Raw genomic sequence first — 17,653 nt, forward strand, 5'->3', positions numbered from 1 at the left:
TAGGATTATTCAGAACTGCCAGCAAAGTGGAAGGTGCCCCGTGGTGTTTTAACACCCCTCACCTCTCCCCTCCCCACCCTGCTGAAAGGGCCCCTAAGGACTAAATCTGGATCATATTCTAGGCCAGATACCATGGGACTGTGATTCTTTAAGATAATAGCTTTTGGAGAAATTATGGTTGGTTTCCTTTCCTTTTTCATAGGAAAGCAAGCTTGCAGGGGGTGGGTACACAAACATATACCTTTTCGGTATAGTCTTGAGCTCTCAGAACAGCAGAACAGCCCTCGTCCAGGTTCCACTAATTCCCGTGGACCCACAGCACTAACATCTAAAGCCCTCAACTATTTCTCCTCCATGGCCTTTGGGCTCACAGGCTATCTCAGGAAGCTGCTTCTTTCTCATCTCCTCATCGCTACTTGACGGCATCACTACTTTTTCAGTCCCCTTTGGCCAAGAAAGTACAGTTCCTATTCAAGCAGGTTTGGATAACCATGTCCTTTAGCAGTGAAGGAATCACCTGAATTGGCTCTGTTTTGGTTAATAGCAAATCATATGACACCAGTTAGAAAAACCCCAGCTACACTTTTCTGAGAGAATGTGAGTCCCTCCTTGAACAGAGTAAGCTACAAGTTTGAGGAAGCAAGAAACAAACAAACCCAAAGTACCACTGACTTGGAGTTTTCCAGGTGGTGAGTCTTTAGCGATCCTCTCAGGCCTCATTTCCCACCTCTTGGTCTCCTCATTACTCATAAACACCTCCAGGCAGTGAGGGGGAACACTCCAGTGATGTAATTAAAGGAGGCATTATTTCTGAAGTAGAGACTGAATCCTCTGTCCACACCAATGAATCAGAATGCAGGAAGCAGACAGCTGCCTCTGCAGGCTTCTTTGAGTTCTGCTAAGTTCTGATTTCTGATACCTAAGTGTCTTGCCAATGGGTTTCAGTCCCTGGCAAGTTCACTATAGATTCAATGTTACCAAAGAAATTGACAGCAGAACGTTCTTGGGGTGAAAGGGTTATTCCCAACTTTATTCTCAGGTGGCAGGTCAGTCACTAAAGTCCTGTTCACTCAGAGTGAGTCTGCATGCAGCAAGTTGGTCTCTGCCTCTGGGCCTCTCTGCCTGCACACCTGTCCTCTGGGCCTCTCTGCCTGCACACTCTTCCCACACAGCCATCCTCCGGGCCTCTGTCCTCAGTGCTGCCACCACTCCAGCCTCTGCTCTGCTCTCTTGCAGCCTTGCAGCTGTGCCACCATGTTGCACCCAGAACACTGGGCAGAGCTCTTCATATAGAGTCACCAGTCATCTTTGCCCACAGGTGTGCAGTGAGCTAGTCAACCAGGGCCAGGTGAGAATCCTGGCTGCAGGAACTCTCATTTTATCCACACTAAGGCTGCTCAGTGATAACTTAACTCTCTCAAAAATTTAGTATTTTATTTACTTATACATAGGTTTCCAGGGTGGCTCGGCCAAAGATGGCAGTATGAAAAACAAATCACCAGATCCTTGCTTTGAGATTTGTCATCTCTCTTTTGAGTGGATATCCTTTCTAAGACTTGAGTAGTGTTAGAAAAGAGGACTGACACAGGAAGTGTCATCTTGGATTTTATATATATATATATAACCTCAAAACTACCTGAGTCAGAAGCTCCTCTGTACTCATCTTCCACCCAGACCACAAGATCCTTTTTCAATCACTCTTAGTAATAATGCCAAGATCTCTCTCTTTAGAAATGAACTTCAGCATGAATCCTCTCCCTGCTTAAAGAAGCAGATATACTTGGTCATGTGGTAGAACTTGGTAGCAATGCCAATGAATCTCAGTGATTCTACAGCCAAGTCACAAAGGACAGCATCAGAAATTGTCTCACTAGTTTGCAGAGATAAAATTGAGAAGTTGTACCTATCTGGGTGCCTGGAGATGAAATGAATGCCTCAGGAGGCAGTTTAAGTGCCGCATCATTGGTGTGGATGTGCAACCTGGACTGCCACTTGGCACAGATCATGGGAGGACATGTGTGGGGAAATAAGGTGGCCTAGATTAGATGTAAGGTCTCTTCTCATCTGAGAGCTGGTGAACTGAAATAATGCTATTGAGCTCAATGGGTTATAAAATTGTCCGGTTGGTGTATGGGCTTGAAGATCAGATCACAGACCTGATCCAGATCCTGGGAGTTGGGAGATGACCTAAAGATTTTAATTAAAATAACTCTGCTAAAGTGACCAGAGGATGTTTTAAAATAGCCAATAATCATGCACTAAAGTGTCCAGGAAGAGCTAAATTTTGAAATATGGAATTTCATGAAAACAAACAATAAAAGACATCAACGCATCAAAAAATAAACATCTCTAGCCTTTCAGCCATCCTGTGTAATCAGAAAATACCTTGCCCTATGTTTATCACTAGTATGGCTGAACAAAAATCTCTCTCCAACTTGTTTGCCTCTGAATAATATATAAATTACAGTTTCCCTGCAACGATGGCATGTCATTATTTTTTGAATGCCCAGAAAGAAATGTTTTGTCTGTCCTCTGAAGCTCTGTGTGCTGAGCCATGCTCGCCCGCCTGTGGAGCTGGCAGAGTCCCGCTGTCCGCCCTCCATCCTCTAGGTGCTGCTTCTGTAGATCTAGCCTCTGTGCCCAGCATTAACCAGTAGCGGCTCTGTTTAATCAACAACCTGGCCTCCTGCTCCTGGCTGATAATTTGCCTGCAAGCTCAAAATTCCCTGATTATCAATGGTACCTTTGTAGAGATATTTTCCAGAGGGCAATTAGTAACTTGTGTGGTGGATAGAGCACTGAGGTAGTTTGAAGATGTGCCTTCTAGTTTCTACTTCATCTGAGTCATGACCTTGGGGAAGTTATTTCGTGAGTTGTTCCCTATGAAAAGACTGAGACTGTGAATAGACCTTAATTTGGTCTGTTAGAATATAATGAAACAGTCAAAGCAGCTAGATCCTGTTCTCCGAGTCTATTAAAGACCTCTATGATGAAATGGCATCTACTTTCTGCTCTGAATCTATTCTCCACTTCTTATGAAGCGAGATGTCCCAGTTATTAATTCCATTGCAAAGTTGGGAAGGGCCTGGAAGATGGGCATCTCTGAGGCTCTCAGGCTGGGCCTGGGCTGCCCACTGTACACTGCCCACACACAGACACACACAGTCTGAGAACCATAATATGGCTGATGAGTCTCACACTGGTTCATTTGTTGCAGCCAGAGACCACCTGTTTTCCTATTTCTTTTGAATCATGGTCAGAGAAGCTGTGGTTAAGGTCTCACAACTAGTATTGATGGGGCTGAAGATGAGGACCCAGATCAGTGCTGTGAAGCAATTCCCACAAAACTTGTGACCCCCTGAAGAACTTGCATCTCACCATGCCTCAAAGAAGGCACAATTGAATGGACCAAAAAAAAAAAAAATCCCTGACAAACTTGCAGCATTGAGAAAAAGAATTAGGTTTTCTTCCACTCTCTGAAAAAGTCAATGCAACCCTTCAGTGTTCATGGATTTCCACTTTTTTTCCTACTTCAAACGAGGCCAATTTAATAAACAAAAGTCAGACAAAATACATTTGTTTAATAAACAAAATACATTGGTGAGGGGATACAGGTGTGTTTCCATAATAACTTGTTTTGGCATATGCTGCCTGCTGTGAGTGGCTCATAAGAACCTGGGTGGGGTATACGGAGAAAGGCTTTAGATCTTTTCACAAATTTCTTAGGATAGAGTTGCCCAAAGGTGATGATGACTCAAGCCACTGCTGAATTCTGTTTTTGCAGTTTTCAGAAAATACCCTATCTAACCAGTTTTTTTTCCTACGTGCATTATGTGTGTGTATGTGTGTGTGTGCGTGTGTGTGTGTGTGTGTGTGTATTTGATAAATACACATACACACCAATTCCCCTTTTCACAAAATTTCCCCAAAAGTTAAAAACAAAAAACACAAAACCCAACAGCTAAATACTATGACATCCCAATTAGTAAACACAAAACAAAACGCTTTACAAAAATGAATAAAATATACCACATGCACTCAGCTTCCACACGGTAGTAGCCAAGTGAGGAGGCTGCTGGGGTGATGTCTGTAGTGGCGGTCAGCTCAGCGGAATTGCCATTCTCAGTTATTAAGTTACATGTAAGGCATGTGTAACCCACTGGATGTTTGTGAAGTGACGCTCGTGCTTCTGCTCATGCCCTGTTCGGTCCTTAGCCGGGCAGCTGTCCGCCTCAGAGCCTGAGGGCCATTGCCAACTCCCATACTGCTACCTCGGGGTACCCAATGCATTGGCGTGGAATGGTGACCTCCATGACTAGGGGCCCACCTTGCATTGGATGGCCGCAGGCTTGTGGTGGGCCACCTATGGGATGCCCCGAGTGAGGTCCTGGACCCCCAGTTGGACTGTGAGGCCAATCAGAAGCTCTTGAGGAGCTGTGGCTGAATGCGTCAGGGGCAAGGTCACTAAAACCTAGTCTCTCGCTTTCAGACTTGAAAGCTTTCATTTGTGTTGCTCGACGCTCCAGCAGGCTTTGTATTCGTTCCGTAGATTCATTCTGAAATGTCAGTACCTCTTCTTCTATCTGTTGTGGTTTGTGGGGGGAGGCAAAAAGAAAGCTCATTTATTTAAAAAAATCTATAAACTGAGGAGGCGGAGCCAACATGGCGGCGTGAGTAGGACAGTGGGAATCTCCTCCCAAAAACATATATACTTTTGAAAATACAACAAACACAACTAGCCCTAAAAGAGAGACCAGAAGACGCAGGACAGTGGCCAGACTGCAGCTACACCGGCGAGAACCCAGCGACTGGTGAAAGGGGTAAGATACAAGCCCCGGCCCTGCGGGACGCGAGCGCCCCTCCCCCCAGCTCCCGGCGGGAGAACAATAGGCAGAGCGGGAGGGAGACGGAGCCCAGGACTGCCGAACACCCAGCCCCAGCCATCCGGGCCAGAGCGCAGACACAGTATATGCCCAGGGGGCCCTGGATACTGGGAGAACAGGGGGTAGACCTCAGAGCGGGTGCTGAAGCTGATGCCCCTGTGACAAAGAAAAGTGGGGGCTTTTTTGAAAGTCTTAAAGGGACAGGGACTTAACAGCTTGACGGAAACAACCCAGGTCACAGTACAGCAGCTGGAAATTACAGGGAAAACCGGGTGCACTAACCCCCTGGGCAACAGCTCTGTGACCCCTCACGGAGGCAAACAGTCAAGCAGCCCCCCCATCCATCACCCCACCGGGCGCTGCGAAAGCAGAGAAGCAGCCTGAGACAAATTCCGCCCACAGAAAGGGAAATTTCTCCCTTCCGGCCAGGCAAGACACAAAGACCCACTCTACACGCAATTACCCAACACAAGCCACTAGGGGTCGCAGTTGCCCCAGTAAAGAAAGGCCAGTAGTAAGTGAAAATTTTGGCCCTCCCAGCTGACAGTCAATAGCACCTGTCAACATGAAAAGGCAAAAAAATATGATTCAGACAAGACTAACCCAGACAGCTTCGGCATCTGCTACATCTTCCCCTGAGAAGGAATCTGGGGAGATAGATTTAGCCAGTCTACCTGAAAAAGAATTCAAAACAAAAGTCATAACCATGCTGATGGACTTGCAGAGAAATATGCAAGAACTAAGGAAGGAGAATTCAGAAATAAAACAAGCTCTGGAAGGACTTCAAAACAGAATGGACGAGATGCAAGAGACCATTAATGGACTAGAAAACAGAGAACAGGAACGCAGAGAAGCTGATGCAGAGAGAGATAAAAGGATCTCCAGGAATGAAAGAATTTTAAGAGAGCTGAGTGATCAATATAAAAGAAATAATTTAAGAATCATAGGCATTCCAGAAGAAGTAGAGAGAGAAAAGGGGATAGAAAATGTCTTTGAAGAAATAATTGCTGAAAATTTCCCCAAACTAGGGGAAGAAATGGCCTCTCAGACCACAGAGGTACACAGAACTCCCATGACAAGGGATCCAAGGAGGGCAACACCAAGACACATAATAATTAAAATGGCAAAGATCAAAGACAAGGACAAAGTATTACAAGCAGCCAGAGAGAAAAAAAAGGTTACCTACAAAGGAAAACCCATCAGGCTATCATCAGACTTCTCAACAGAAACCCTACAGGCCAGAAGAGAATGGCATGATATACTTAATGCAATGAAACAGAAGGGCCTCGAACCAAGACTACTGTATCCAGCACGAATATCATTTAAATATGAAGGAGGGATTAAACAATTCCCAGACAAGCAAAAGTTGAGGGAATTTGCCTCCCACAAACCACCTCTACAGGGCATCCTACAGGGACTGCTCTAGATGGGAGCACTCCTAAAAAGAGCACACAACAAAACACCCAACATATGAAGAAGGGAGGAGGAGGAATAAGAAGGGAGAGAAATAAAGAATCATCAGATTGTGTTTATAATAGCTCAACAAGCGAGTTAAGTTAGACAGTAAGACAGTAAAGAAGCTAACCCTAAACCTTTGGTAACCACAAACTTAAAGCCTGCAATGGCAATAAATTCATACCTTTCAATAATCACCCTAAATGTAAATGGACTGAATGCACCAATCAAAAGACACAGAGTAATAGAATGGATAAAAAAGCAACATCCATCCATATGCTGCTTACAAGAGACTCACCTCAAACCCAAAGACGCGCACAGACTTAAAGTCAAGGGATGGAAAAAGATATTTCAAGCAAACAACAGAGAGAAGAAAGCAGGTGTTGCAATTCTGGTATCAGACAAAACAGACTTCAAAATAAAGAAAGTAACAAAAGACAAAGAAGGACATTACATAATGATAAAGGGCTCAGTCCATCAAGAGGATATAACCATTATAAATATATATGCACCCAATACAGGAGCACCAACATACCTGAAACAAATATTAACAGAACTAAAGGAGGAAATAGAATGCAACGCATTCATTCTAGGAGACTTCAACACACCACTCACTCCAAAGGACAGATCCACCAGACAGAAAATAAGTAAGGACACAGAGGCACTGAACAACACACTAGAACAGATGGACCTAATAGACATCTACAGAACTCTACATCCAAAAGCAACAGGATACACGTTCTTCTCAAGTGCACATGGAACATTCTCCAGAATAGACCACATACTAGGACACAAAAAGAGCCTCAGTAAATTCCAAAAGATTGAAATCCTACCAACCAACTTTTCAGACCACAAAGGCATTAAACTAGAAATAAACTGTTCAAAGAAAGCAAAAAGGCTCACAAACACATGGAGGCTAAACAACACGCTCCTAAATAATCAATGGATCAATGACCAAATCAAAATGGAGATCCAGCAATATATGGAAACAAATGACAACAACAACACTAAGCCCCAACTTCTGTGGGACGCAGCAAAAGCAGTCTTAAGAGGAAAGTATATAGCACTCCAAGCATATTTAAAAAAGGAAGAGCAATCCCAAATGAACGGTCTAATGTCACAACTATCGAAATTGGAAAAAGAAGAACAAATGAGGCCTAAGGTCAGCAGAAGGAGGGACATAATAAAGATCAGAGAAGAAATAAATAAAATTGAGAAGAATAAAACAATAGCAAAAATCAATGAAACCAAGAGCTGGTTCTTCGAGAAAATAAACAAAATAGATAAGCCTCTAGCCAGACTTATTAAGAGGAAAAGAGAGTCAACACAAATCAACAGTATCAGAAATGAGAAAGGAAAAATCACAACAGATCCCGCAGAAATACAAAGAATTATTAGAGACTACTATGAAAACCTATATGCTAACAAGCTGGGAAACCTAGGAGAAATGGACAACTTCCTAGAAAAATACAACCTTCCAAGACTGACCCAAAAAGAAACAGAAAATCTAAACAGACCAATTACCAGCAACGAAATTGAAGCGGTAATCAAAAAACTACCAAAGAACAAAACCCCCGGGCCAGATGGATTTACCTCGGAATTTTATCAGACATACAGGGAAGACATAATACCCATTCTCCTTAAAGTTTTCCAAGAAATAGAAGAGGAGGGGATACTCCCAAACTCATTCTATGAAGCTAACATCACCCTAATACCAAAACCAGGCAAAGACACCACCAAAAAAGAAAACTATAGACCAATATCCCTGATGAACGTAGACGCAAAAATACTCAACAAAATTTTAGCAAACCGAATTCAAAAATACATCAAAACCATCGTACACCATGACCAAGTGGGATTCATCCCAGGGATGCAAGGATGGCACAACATTCGAAAGTCCATCAATATCATCCACCACATCAACAAAAAGAAAGACAAAAACCACATGATCATCTCCATAGATGCTGAAAAAGCATTTGACAAAGTTCAACATCCATTCATGATAAAAACTCTCAGCAAAATGGGAATAGAGGGCAAGTACCTCAACATAATAAAGGCCATCTATGAAAAACCCACAGCCAACATTATATTGAATAGCGAGAAGCTGAAAGCATTTCCGCTGAGATCGGGAACTAGACAGGGATGCCCACTCTCCCCACTGTTATTTAACATTGTACTAGAGGTCCTAGCCACGGCAATCAGACAAAACAAAAAAATACAAGGAATCCAGATTGGCAAAGAAGAAGTCAAACTGTCACTATTTGCAGATGACATGATACTGTACATAAAAAACCCTAAAGACTCCACCCCAAAACTACTAGAACTGATATCGGAATACAGCAAAGTTGCAGGATACAAAATCAACACACAGAAATCTGTGGCTTTCCTATATACCAACAATGAACCAACAGAAAGAGAAATCAGGAAAACAACTCCATTCACAATTGCATCAAAAAAAATAAAATACCTAGGAATAAACCTAACCAAAGAAGTGAAAGACTTATATTCTGAAAACTACAAGTCACTCTTAAAAGAAATTAAAGGGGACACTAACAGATGGAAACGCATCCCATGCTCATGGCTAGGAAGAATTAATATCGTCAAAATGGCCATCCTGCCCAAAGCAATATACAGATTTGATGCAATCCCTATGAAACTACCAGCAACATTCTTCAATGAACTGGATCAAATAATTCAAAAATTCATATGGAACCACCAAAGACCCCGAATAGCCAAAGCAATCCTGAGAAAGAAGAATAAAGTAGGGGGGATCTCACTCCCCAACTTCAAGCTCTATTATAAAGCCATAGTAATCAAGACAATTTGGTACTGGCACAAGAACAGAGCCACAGACCAATGGAACAGACTAGAGAATCCAGACATTAACTCAGACATATATGGTCAATTAATATTTGATAAAGGAGCCATGGACATACAATGGCGAAATGACAGTCTCTTCAACAGATGGTGCTGGCAAAACTGGACAGCTACATGTAGGAGAATGAAACTGGACCATCGTCTAACCCCATATACAAAAGTAAACTCAAAATGGATCAAAGACCTGAATGTAAGTCATGAAACCATTAAACTCTTGGAAGAAAACATAGGCACAAACCTCTTAGACATAAACATGAGTGACCTCTTCTTGAACATATCTCCCCGGGCAAGGAAAACAACAGCAAAAATGAACAAGTGGGACTATATTAAGCTGAAAAGCTTCTGTACAGCAAAAGACACCATCAATAGAACAAAAAGAAACCCTACAGTATGGGAGAATATCTTTGAAAATGACACATCCGATAAAGGCTTGACGTCCAGAATATATAAAGAGCTCACACGCCTCAACAAACAAAAAACAAATAACCCAATTAAAAAATGGGCAAAGGAACTGAACAGACGGTTCTCCAAAAAAGAAATACAGATGGCCAACAGACACATGAAAAGATGCTCCACATCGCTAATTATCAGAGAAATGCAAATTAAAACTACAATGAGGTATCACCTCACACCAGTAAGGATGGCTGCCATCCAAAAGACAAACAACAACAAATGTTGGCGAGGCTGTGGAGAAAGGGGAACCCTCCTACACTGCTGGTGGGAATGTAAACTTGTTCAACCATTGTGGAAAGCAGTATGGAGGTACATCAAAATGCTCAAAACAGACTTACCATTTGACCCAGGAATTGCACTCCTAGGAATTTACCCTAAGAATGCAGCAATCAAGTATGAGAAAGATCAGTGCACCCCTATGTTTATCGCAGCACTATTTACAATAGCCAAGAATTGGAAGCAACCTAAATGTCCATCGATAGATGAATGGATAAAGAAGATGTGGTACATATACACAATGGAATACTACTCAGCCATAAGAAAAGGGCAAATCCAACCATTTGCAGCAACATGGATGGAGCTGGAGGGTATTTTGCTCAGTGAAACAAGCCAAGCAGAGAAAGAGAAATACCAAATGATTTCACTCATCTGTGGAATATAAGAACAAAGGAAAAACTGAAGGAACAAAACAGCAGCAGAATCACAGAACTCAAGAATGGACTAACAGGTACCAAAGGGAAAGGGACTGGGGAGGATGGGTGGGTAGGGAGGGATAAGGGGGGGAGAAGTAGGGGGGTATTAAGATTAGCATCCATAGCGGGGTGGGAGAAAGGGGAGGGCTGTACAACACAGAGAAGACAAGTAGTGATTCTACAACAGGTTGCTACGCTGATGGACAGTGACTGTAAAGGAGTATATAGGGGGGACCTGGTATAGGGGAGAGCCTAGTAAACAAAGTATTCGTAAGTATTCGTCATGTAAGTGTAGATTAATGATTAAAAAAAAAAAAAATGCAGTTCCTATGTGGTGACCTCTAATGAGTTCTACACAATAATATAAAGGACATATAAAAGTGTAGGCAAAGGGTCTGTTTGTGTTTATACAGAGGATCAAAGCCTAATTTGGCTACCCCGAAATGAACTAAGAAACGATATGAAAGAGAACTTCCAACATCAGCACTCTCGGGAAGACTCATGCCAGAAGATGATCATCAAAAAACCCCAACAAAGATCCACGCACTGCTACAGCTGTAGATGCACTCATCCCACCAGCTCCTGGACTTGCCATGGGAATGAAGGAGATATCTAAGCTGGCCTGTGCATACAGTAAAACAACAAATTTGACTGGATCTATACTGTTGGAACTCAACCAAGAATTAGGAGAAGTGCAAATTGTAGCGCTCCAAAATCTTACAACTACAGACTATTTACTGTTAAAAGAACATATGGGATGTGAACAATGCCCAGGAATGGGTTGTTTTAATTTGTCTGATTTTTCTCAAACTATTCAAATTCAGTTAGATAATAACCATCATATCATTGATAAGTTTTCACAAATGCCTAGGGTGCCTAACTGGTTTTCTTGGTTTCACTGGAGATGGCTGGTAATTACAGGTATGCTTTGGTTATGTAACTATACTCCTATTATGTTAATGTGTGTGCGCAATTTAAGTAGTAGCTTAAAATATATACATGCTGAAGTTACTCTACAAGAAGATATGTCAAAGAAATAATCAATCTTCCCATGTTTTCTCCCGCCTGCTACTTCTATAGCTTTTCTTCTTCCTTCCTAATTACAACGAATTCTTAAATAGAATTCGTGCCACATATCAAATTTACCGAGTATCATAACTCCTCCAAGTGGTAAAGATACCTCAAGACAAATGCTGGGCATAGAAGCCACAGGGCATAAATATGCAAAGAAATAAAAAGCTAACCATTTCAAACAATAAGGCTTCTCTCTCACTTACCAACTTAACATTTCCCTGTGTGGCCCCGGAAGATGACTGGTTAGCCAGAGACGGGTAAGATTCCTCAAGGGAGGAACAACCTAAGACAGGCACAGTCGCTGGGGGGTCATCAGGTGAGAAATTGGGGATCAACAGAGGTGAGGCTTAGAACCTCACCCCCCCTGTTCTGAGAGAAATCTTCTGCATATGTGGATGTTTTATTGCCCTTGTCTAGCTTGGATTAACACATAGTCTACAGGCACACACCTGATCATCTACATTTGCTCTCTTACAACACTAAACTATGTTTTCTACCTTTATGTTGTATCTACCTACCACCTCAGCATCTTATTAAAAATAATAAAGAGAGAAATGTGGTATCCACATATAAATCAAGTATAAAAATCAAATGTGTATTCATATTTGAACTGACTGTTTATAGTTCATAATGCATGAGCAAAACCAAAAGTTTCTGTGATGACTGCCCTTGTACTGTTCACCATGTAACTTATTCACTATGTAAGAATTTGTTCTCCATGTAAGAACTTGTTCGTTATGCTTCAGAAGATTGGAGACTGACGAAAATTAGGCTTGGGGTGGATTAATGATTGTGCATTGAGCATTGACTCCCCTATACAGAATTTTATTGTTGTTAACAACCATTTGATCAATAAATATGAGAGATGCCCTAACAACAACAACCAAGAAAAAGTACACACTTCCAATTGTAAAATAAATAAGCAACCGGGATGTAATGTATAGCATAAGGAATATAGTCAAAATATTGTAACAACTTGGTATGGTGATAGCTGGTACTTAGAATTATCATGTATATAAATGTTGAATCACTGTGTTGTACACCTGAAACTAATGTAATGTAATACTGTGTGTCAACTACCCTTCAATAAAAAATAATTATCTAAAAAAAAAAAAAAAAAAAAAAAATCTATAAACTACAGAAGCAATAATTATTGTGCTTTAAAGTGAATCATAAAATGTCCACTCAGGCTATTTTAAAGGATGTACATTTAAAAATCAAAGAGATGTACTGTAAGAATCATATATAACTTATATTGCTAAAATGTATAAAATCAAGTTCTTAAAAGCAAAGGTAATAACTTCTATTAAAATAATAAATCAAGGCAATTATCATCAATGGCTACTAAATCCATTAGGTGAAAAGAAAGAAAAAGAAAATGTGATGGAGAATCTAGCCTTATTACATATACCGTAATGTCACTCTAATAAAGTAAATACGGTATTGGTGTAGGAACCAGCAATTAGTAAAACAGAAACAGAATGAAATTTGTAATTTTTTAATGCAGGACAAAAGCACTAATTAATTTAATGGGAAAAACAACACAGGCACAAGTGGCCAACCATGCGGAAGAAAATAAAAATGGAACCTCATCTGATACCATATTCCACACAGATCAGAGCATTAAGTGATTGAGTGTAAGTGAAGGCACTGAACAAACAAAAACTATAAAGTTTCCATTGGAAAGTTAGGACACTCTATGTACTTAGAAATTAGTGGTTGGGTAGCCATCACAATCAGTTCTGGACAACTCACAGGCTTACAAATACATACAGCTGACTATAAATTTTTTTTAATGTGAAAAAATACATAATAAAGTCAATGACAGTGGGAAGAAGTTGATGGAGAACTTGTTAATGAATGAGAATACCTGAAGTCACTCATCAAATATCACTTCAAAGTGGGACAACTAGACATTATATGTCTTTTGATGTGATGCAAAAGGAAGTGTAACACAGTAACCCTTACGAAAATTCCTCACAAAAATTTTTAAAAGGAAAAAAACTTTTTAATATAATCATGCCCCTAGATCTAATTACCAGATTACAGGAAATATAAAGTAAAGAGGAATGCATTAAGTGACACCATGAGGTTGGAATCAGCCAAATCCAAATGTGAGACTTCCTACAGAGCAAATGACCCAGTCCACAATAATACAAGAAAGGGCAGGGGAGACCGAAAGGCTTAAAAGACAATCAAATGCAATGTCTAGACTGTGTTTGGGCCCCAGTCTAATTAAACCAAGAAGACATTTTTTAGATACAAAGGGAAATTTAAGTATGGACTGAGTATTAGGTAATCTGAAACATTCATTATAATTTTGTTAGTTAACACAATGGAATTATGACTATGCTAAAGTAAAAGAGTCCTTATTTCCTTATCTGTGTTTGGAGTGAAATGATTCTATGCTGGGATTTGCTTTAAAATATTCCAGATACTCTGCCCCATATTCTGCTCCCCTAAAAAGCTGCATGTGGAGTGGGGAAACAGATGAAATAGTAGCAAGGTACTGGTAACTGTTGAAGTTGGGTAATGAGCATTTGGGGACTTCATTGTACTAATTCTTAATAATTTCACTAATATTCTTGTGTATGTTTGAAAATTTCCATGATACAAAGTTTTTTAAAAATAGGAAATAAAGAGTATTTGTAAATAAATATTCAATTAGGTTTCAAGATATTTGAGGACTTAAACCAATAGTCATTGTTGTCTACAGAAATCTAGCTCAACAGATATGTTTAATTTTTATATATATTTTTTACTAAGTTATCATTGATATACAATCTTATGAAGGTTTCACATGAGCAACATTGTGTTTACAACATTCAGCCATATTATCAAGTCCCCTCTTATATATCATTTTTTAAAGTGCCCTTTAAAATAACACAATTTAGCATGGAAACACATGCAAATAAAAAACTACCACATAATATGATCAGACGTAATAACAGATTTATAAGGTGAAGCAGAAATACAAAGGATGGAGTAAGTCACTGTATAGGGGAAGAAGAGTAGGGCAAAGAAGTCTTCTCAGAGAGGGTGACAGAGACTGGATTCTGAAGGAAAAGCACAAGTTTACCAGAAGACAAGGGAAGGGAAAGATATTTTCAGCAGAGGGAACATGGGCAAAGGCATGCAAAATGATAAAATGTGTGTGGGGAATTACAAATAGGACTTTGGTAGGGTGAATTTGAAAATTATTAAACCATGTGCTAACGTGTTACAAAGGTTTAAAGAGGGCATTTCATAATGAAGGTTGAAAGAGAACTTAGATTAGATACAATGCTTCTTTTAAGGGAAAGGTATTAAATTGCCTGTGGTGACTTCTGAGTGGTGGGATGAAAGACATTTTAATTTCTATTTGTTTCTCTGTAATTGCCAAATTAAAAAAAAGTGTATTTGTAAAATAACTTTTCTACTCTTTCAATATCTACATATGAAACACCAAATTCATATAGAATTAAATTTATATATCTGTAAGGATTCAAATAACTTCAAATTTTTCTTTTAAATCTTTTTCTATTTTAAATTTTCAAAACTCCATTTATTAAGAACCTTTAATTCAAAGGACCTAATAAATGATAGGCTTGTACTGAGGATTTAACTAATTCGAATGCCTTGTATATTATTTGAAGGAAACTGATGATAAAAATGTTAAACACATTAATGCTCATCCACTTTTATTCAGTAAGCACAGCTTGAATTTTATTTCTGAATTAGTTTTGTCATTTAAGAAACTCAGAATATTTTTCAATAAAAATTAAAACTAACTAAGAAGGGTGGTTTCACTGAATATAAGACTTCTGAGACTTCTCTCCTAACCTATCTTTTCTGAAGTCAAATATGATAATTTGTGTGAATACTTTCAGTTCGAAATGTCCTATAAGATATTCCAATTGTCAATTCTTATTTAAAAGCTACCAACCATGTTGTTGATACTAAGTGAAATATTCAGGAAAAATTAAAGGAAATGATAAAACAAAGAAAAGCCTATTTATACATTGGAAATACTGCCACTTTTTATGCATGTATTAAATTCACATAGAATTTTAACATTTATAGTTATGTTGTCATTTTGCTGAAATTTAATGTAAACGAAGCACAAGAAAAGTTGCAGTAAGACCTCATGTGAGCCTCAACTGAGGCTTACTCTGTTCGTGGCCTGGAGGACAATTCTTGGTTCATTTGGAGGCTGAAAGCAATCTTCAAACAGAATTATTATTCATCTAGAAACAACTAACATTCTCTCTGGTTCCACCTCTATTTTCAGATGACTGTTTCTTATCTGTGCAACCAGTAAGCACAAAGTACAGAAAATAGAGATGTTATGATGTTTACAAATCATACCATGGGTGTATCATGGTCTTGGTAGTTGCCAACTGACTGACCCCAAACTGCTTTATAGTCATGCACTTCACTTGAAATGTAAACATGAGCCCTAAAAATCAAGTAGCAACTGAAAGCACTGTAGATTTATTCCACTGTTTCTTTTATTATTCTTAATACTAAATGACCTTATGCATGTCCATTATCAGAATCATGTAAACCATCACAACCAATCTACCACATTGATATAGCCACTATAAGCATTAGTTCAATTCACTTTAAGTGTGATTTGTCTTTACTTTATTCAACACCTCATAAGCATTTTTCCCCATTATTACAATCTTTATAGCCATCATTTAAATGGTTGAGTAAGATTTTAAGTGGCTTGGTCATGAGCACTTGATTATTTTAGATGCTTAGGTGTTTTAAACCATTATAAATGATACCATAATTAACATATTTATGCATATTGCTTTTACTGTATTCAGGATTTCTTTTCTCTAAATTCTTTGCTTAACATTTTCAAAGATCAATACATACTTCCAAATTGCTTTCCAAAATGCACTAACAATGTATGAGAGTTCCACTGCACTTCTGGCAATGCTATCAGCCCTATGCCAACATTTTACCTGGTTTTGTAGAACATAAAGGCCTTAGTTCATATATTGAAATAAGACTACACCTGATACTTATTAGCACTCTTTAACTGAGCCACTAGGTGGAGCTACAAATACAAATAAAACTACCAATATTTCTCTCGTAACACTGTTACTGAAATAGTATAGGTTTTCCTTTTAGTGATAATTTTGAAGCATATGAGATGGAACTTTAGATTAAATTTTAAATACGCAAGTTGGAATCACACAGATTATGAATTCTGTACATGGGACAACTACATTTTTCTAAAAATTTATATGTGTTTCAATCTGCACATCTTGAATGAGAAACATAATTAAGATAATCTTTAGAGGTAAGTAACTGTCAAAGGAGCCAGTAATAAAGACAGCTGAGCCAGTGAAATAGCAACACCTTAAGACCATATTTTTTTAATATAAATGAGGTATTCTGCTTTTATCACAAGAACTGTAGAAAATAGAGGAAAATCTGCGGGCCAATTAATAGTCCACAATCAATGACAATTTTTAATAGACAGAACCCTTAGGCACATGGTAACTTACAATGGACCAATGCACCTAAGACCATACCAGCTGCTGAGAACTTATGGCTCAGGAATTCTGGAACATAACGTTCAATCCTGGATACAACTGATATTCTACTACTACTCAAAACAAATGTCTTTCCTCTCTTTCTTTCTCCAAATCTTCTATCCATTATTCTTTCTCTAAACACACACAGACATATAGCCTCAGTACTTTAAAGGATACAAGTGAATTTAGGGATCCTAGTTCTAATGTATATGACAGAATAAGTAAAAAAAATAAAGATACATCTAGAAATAATATTTTCAGCCTAACTCTTCATCTGTGTACAACTGGTTTTACCTTCTGTTTTCTAGTAATCTACCAATCTGTACAGTTCCAGACCAAGGATGAATGAATAAAGTATATTCCTGATCCTTTTTCCTTGTCTCTCCCAAACAATTACTAAAGTTTTTTCCTCCACTATCCAACTTTTTCTCCAATTTCTTTAGGTACAACTAGGTACACAAAAGAAGTAAGCAAGACAGAGCCAGAGCTATTCTTCCACAGTTCAACTGTCTTCACATAACTCCACATTATTCCTCTAGCAGTTACTACTTAACGATATTCCCTTAATACATCAAACTCATTAATTTTAAGGTTCATTACTGAGTCAGTAATTTTAAAGAAAAATAAAACACTTCCAATATATTCATAAATGACAGATCTGATAAAGGGTTCACATCCAAAATAT

At 39.0% G+C, this 17,653-nt stretch overlaps 1 protein-coding gene and 1 pseudogene across 1 annotated transcript in view; one reads left to right on the forward strand and one right to left on the reverse strand.

Moving 5' to 3' along the window:
- Positions 1-17,653, forward strand: part of LOC130683541 (protein phosphatase 1D-like) — a 105,877-nt pseudogene that overhangs the window by 46,138 nt on the left and 42,086 nt on the right.
- The window catches only part of LOC130683546 (serine/threonine-protein kinase TAO1-like), a 28,678-nt gene continuing 14,427 nt past the window's right edge, over positions 3,403-17,653 (reverse strand). The window contains 2 exon segments of the mRNA XM_057501277.1: positions 3,403-4,320; positions 4,323-4,583. Of these exon segments, the coding sequence (XP_057357260.1) occupies positions 4,135-4,320; positions 4,323-4,583 (447 nt within the window). The 3' untranslated portion in view covers positions 3,403-4,134.

The sequence above is a fragment of the Manis pentadactyla genome, chromosome 4, assembly GCF_030020395.1.
Source record: "Manis pentadactyla isolate mManPen7 chromosome 4, mManPen7.hap1, whole genome shotgun sequence".
NCBI classification, from domain to species: Eukaryota; Metazoa; Chordata; class Mammalia; order Pholidota; family Manidae; genus Manis; species Manis pentadactyla.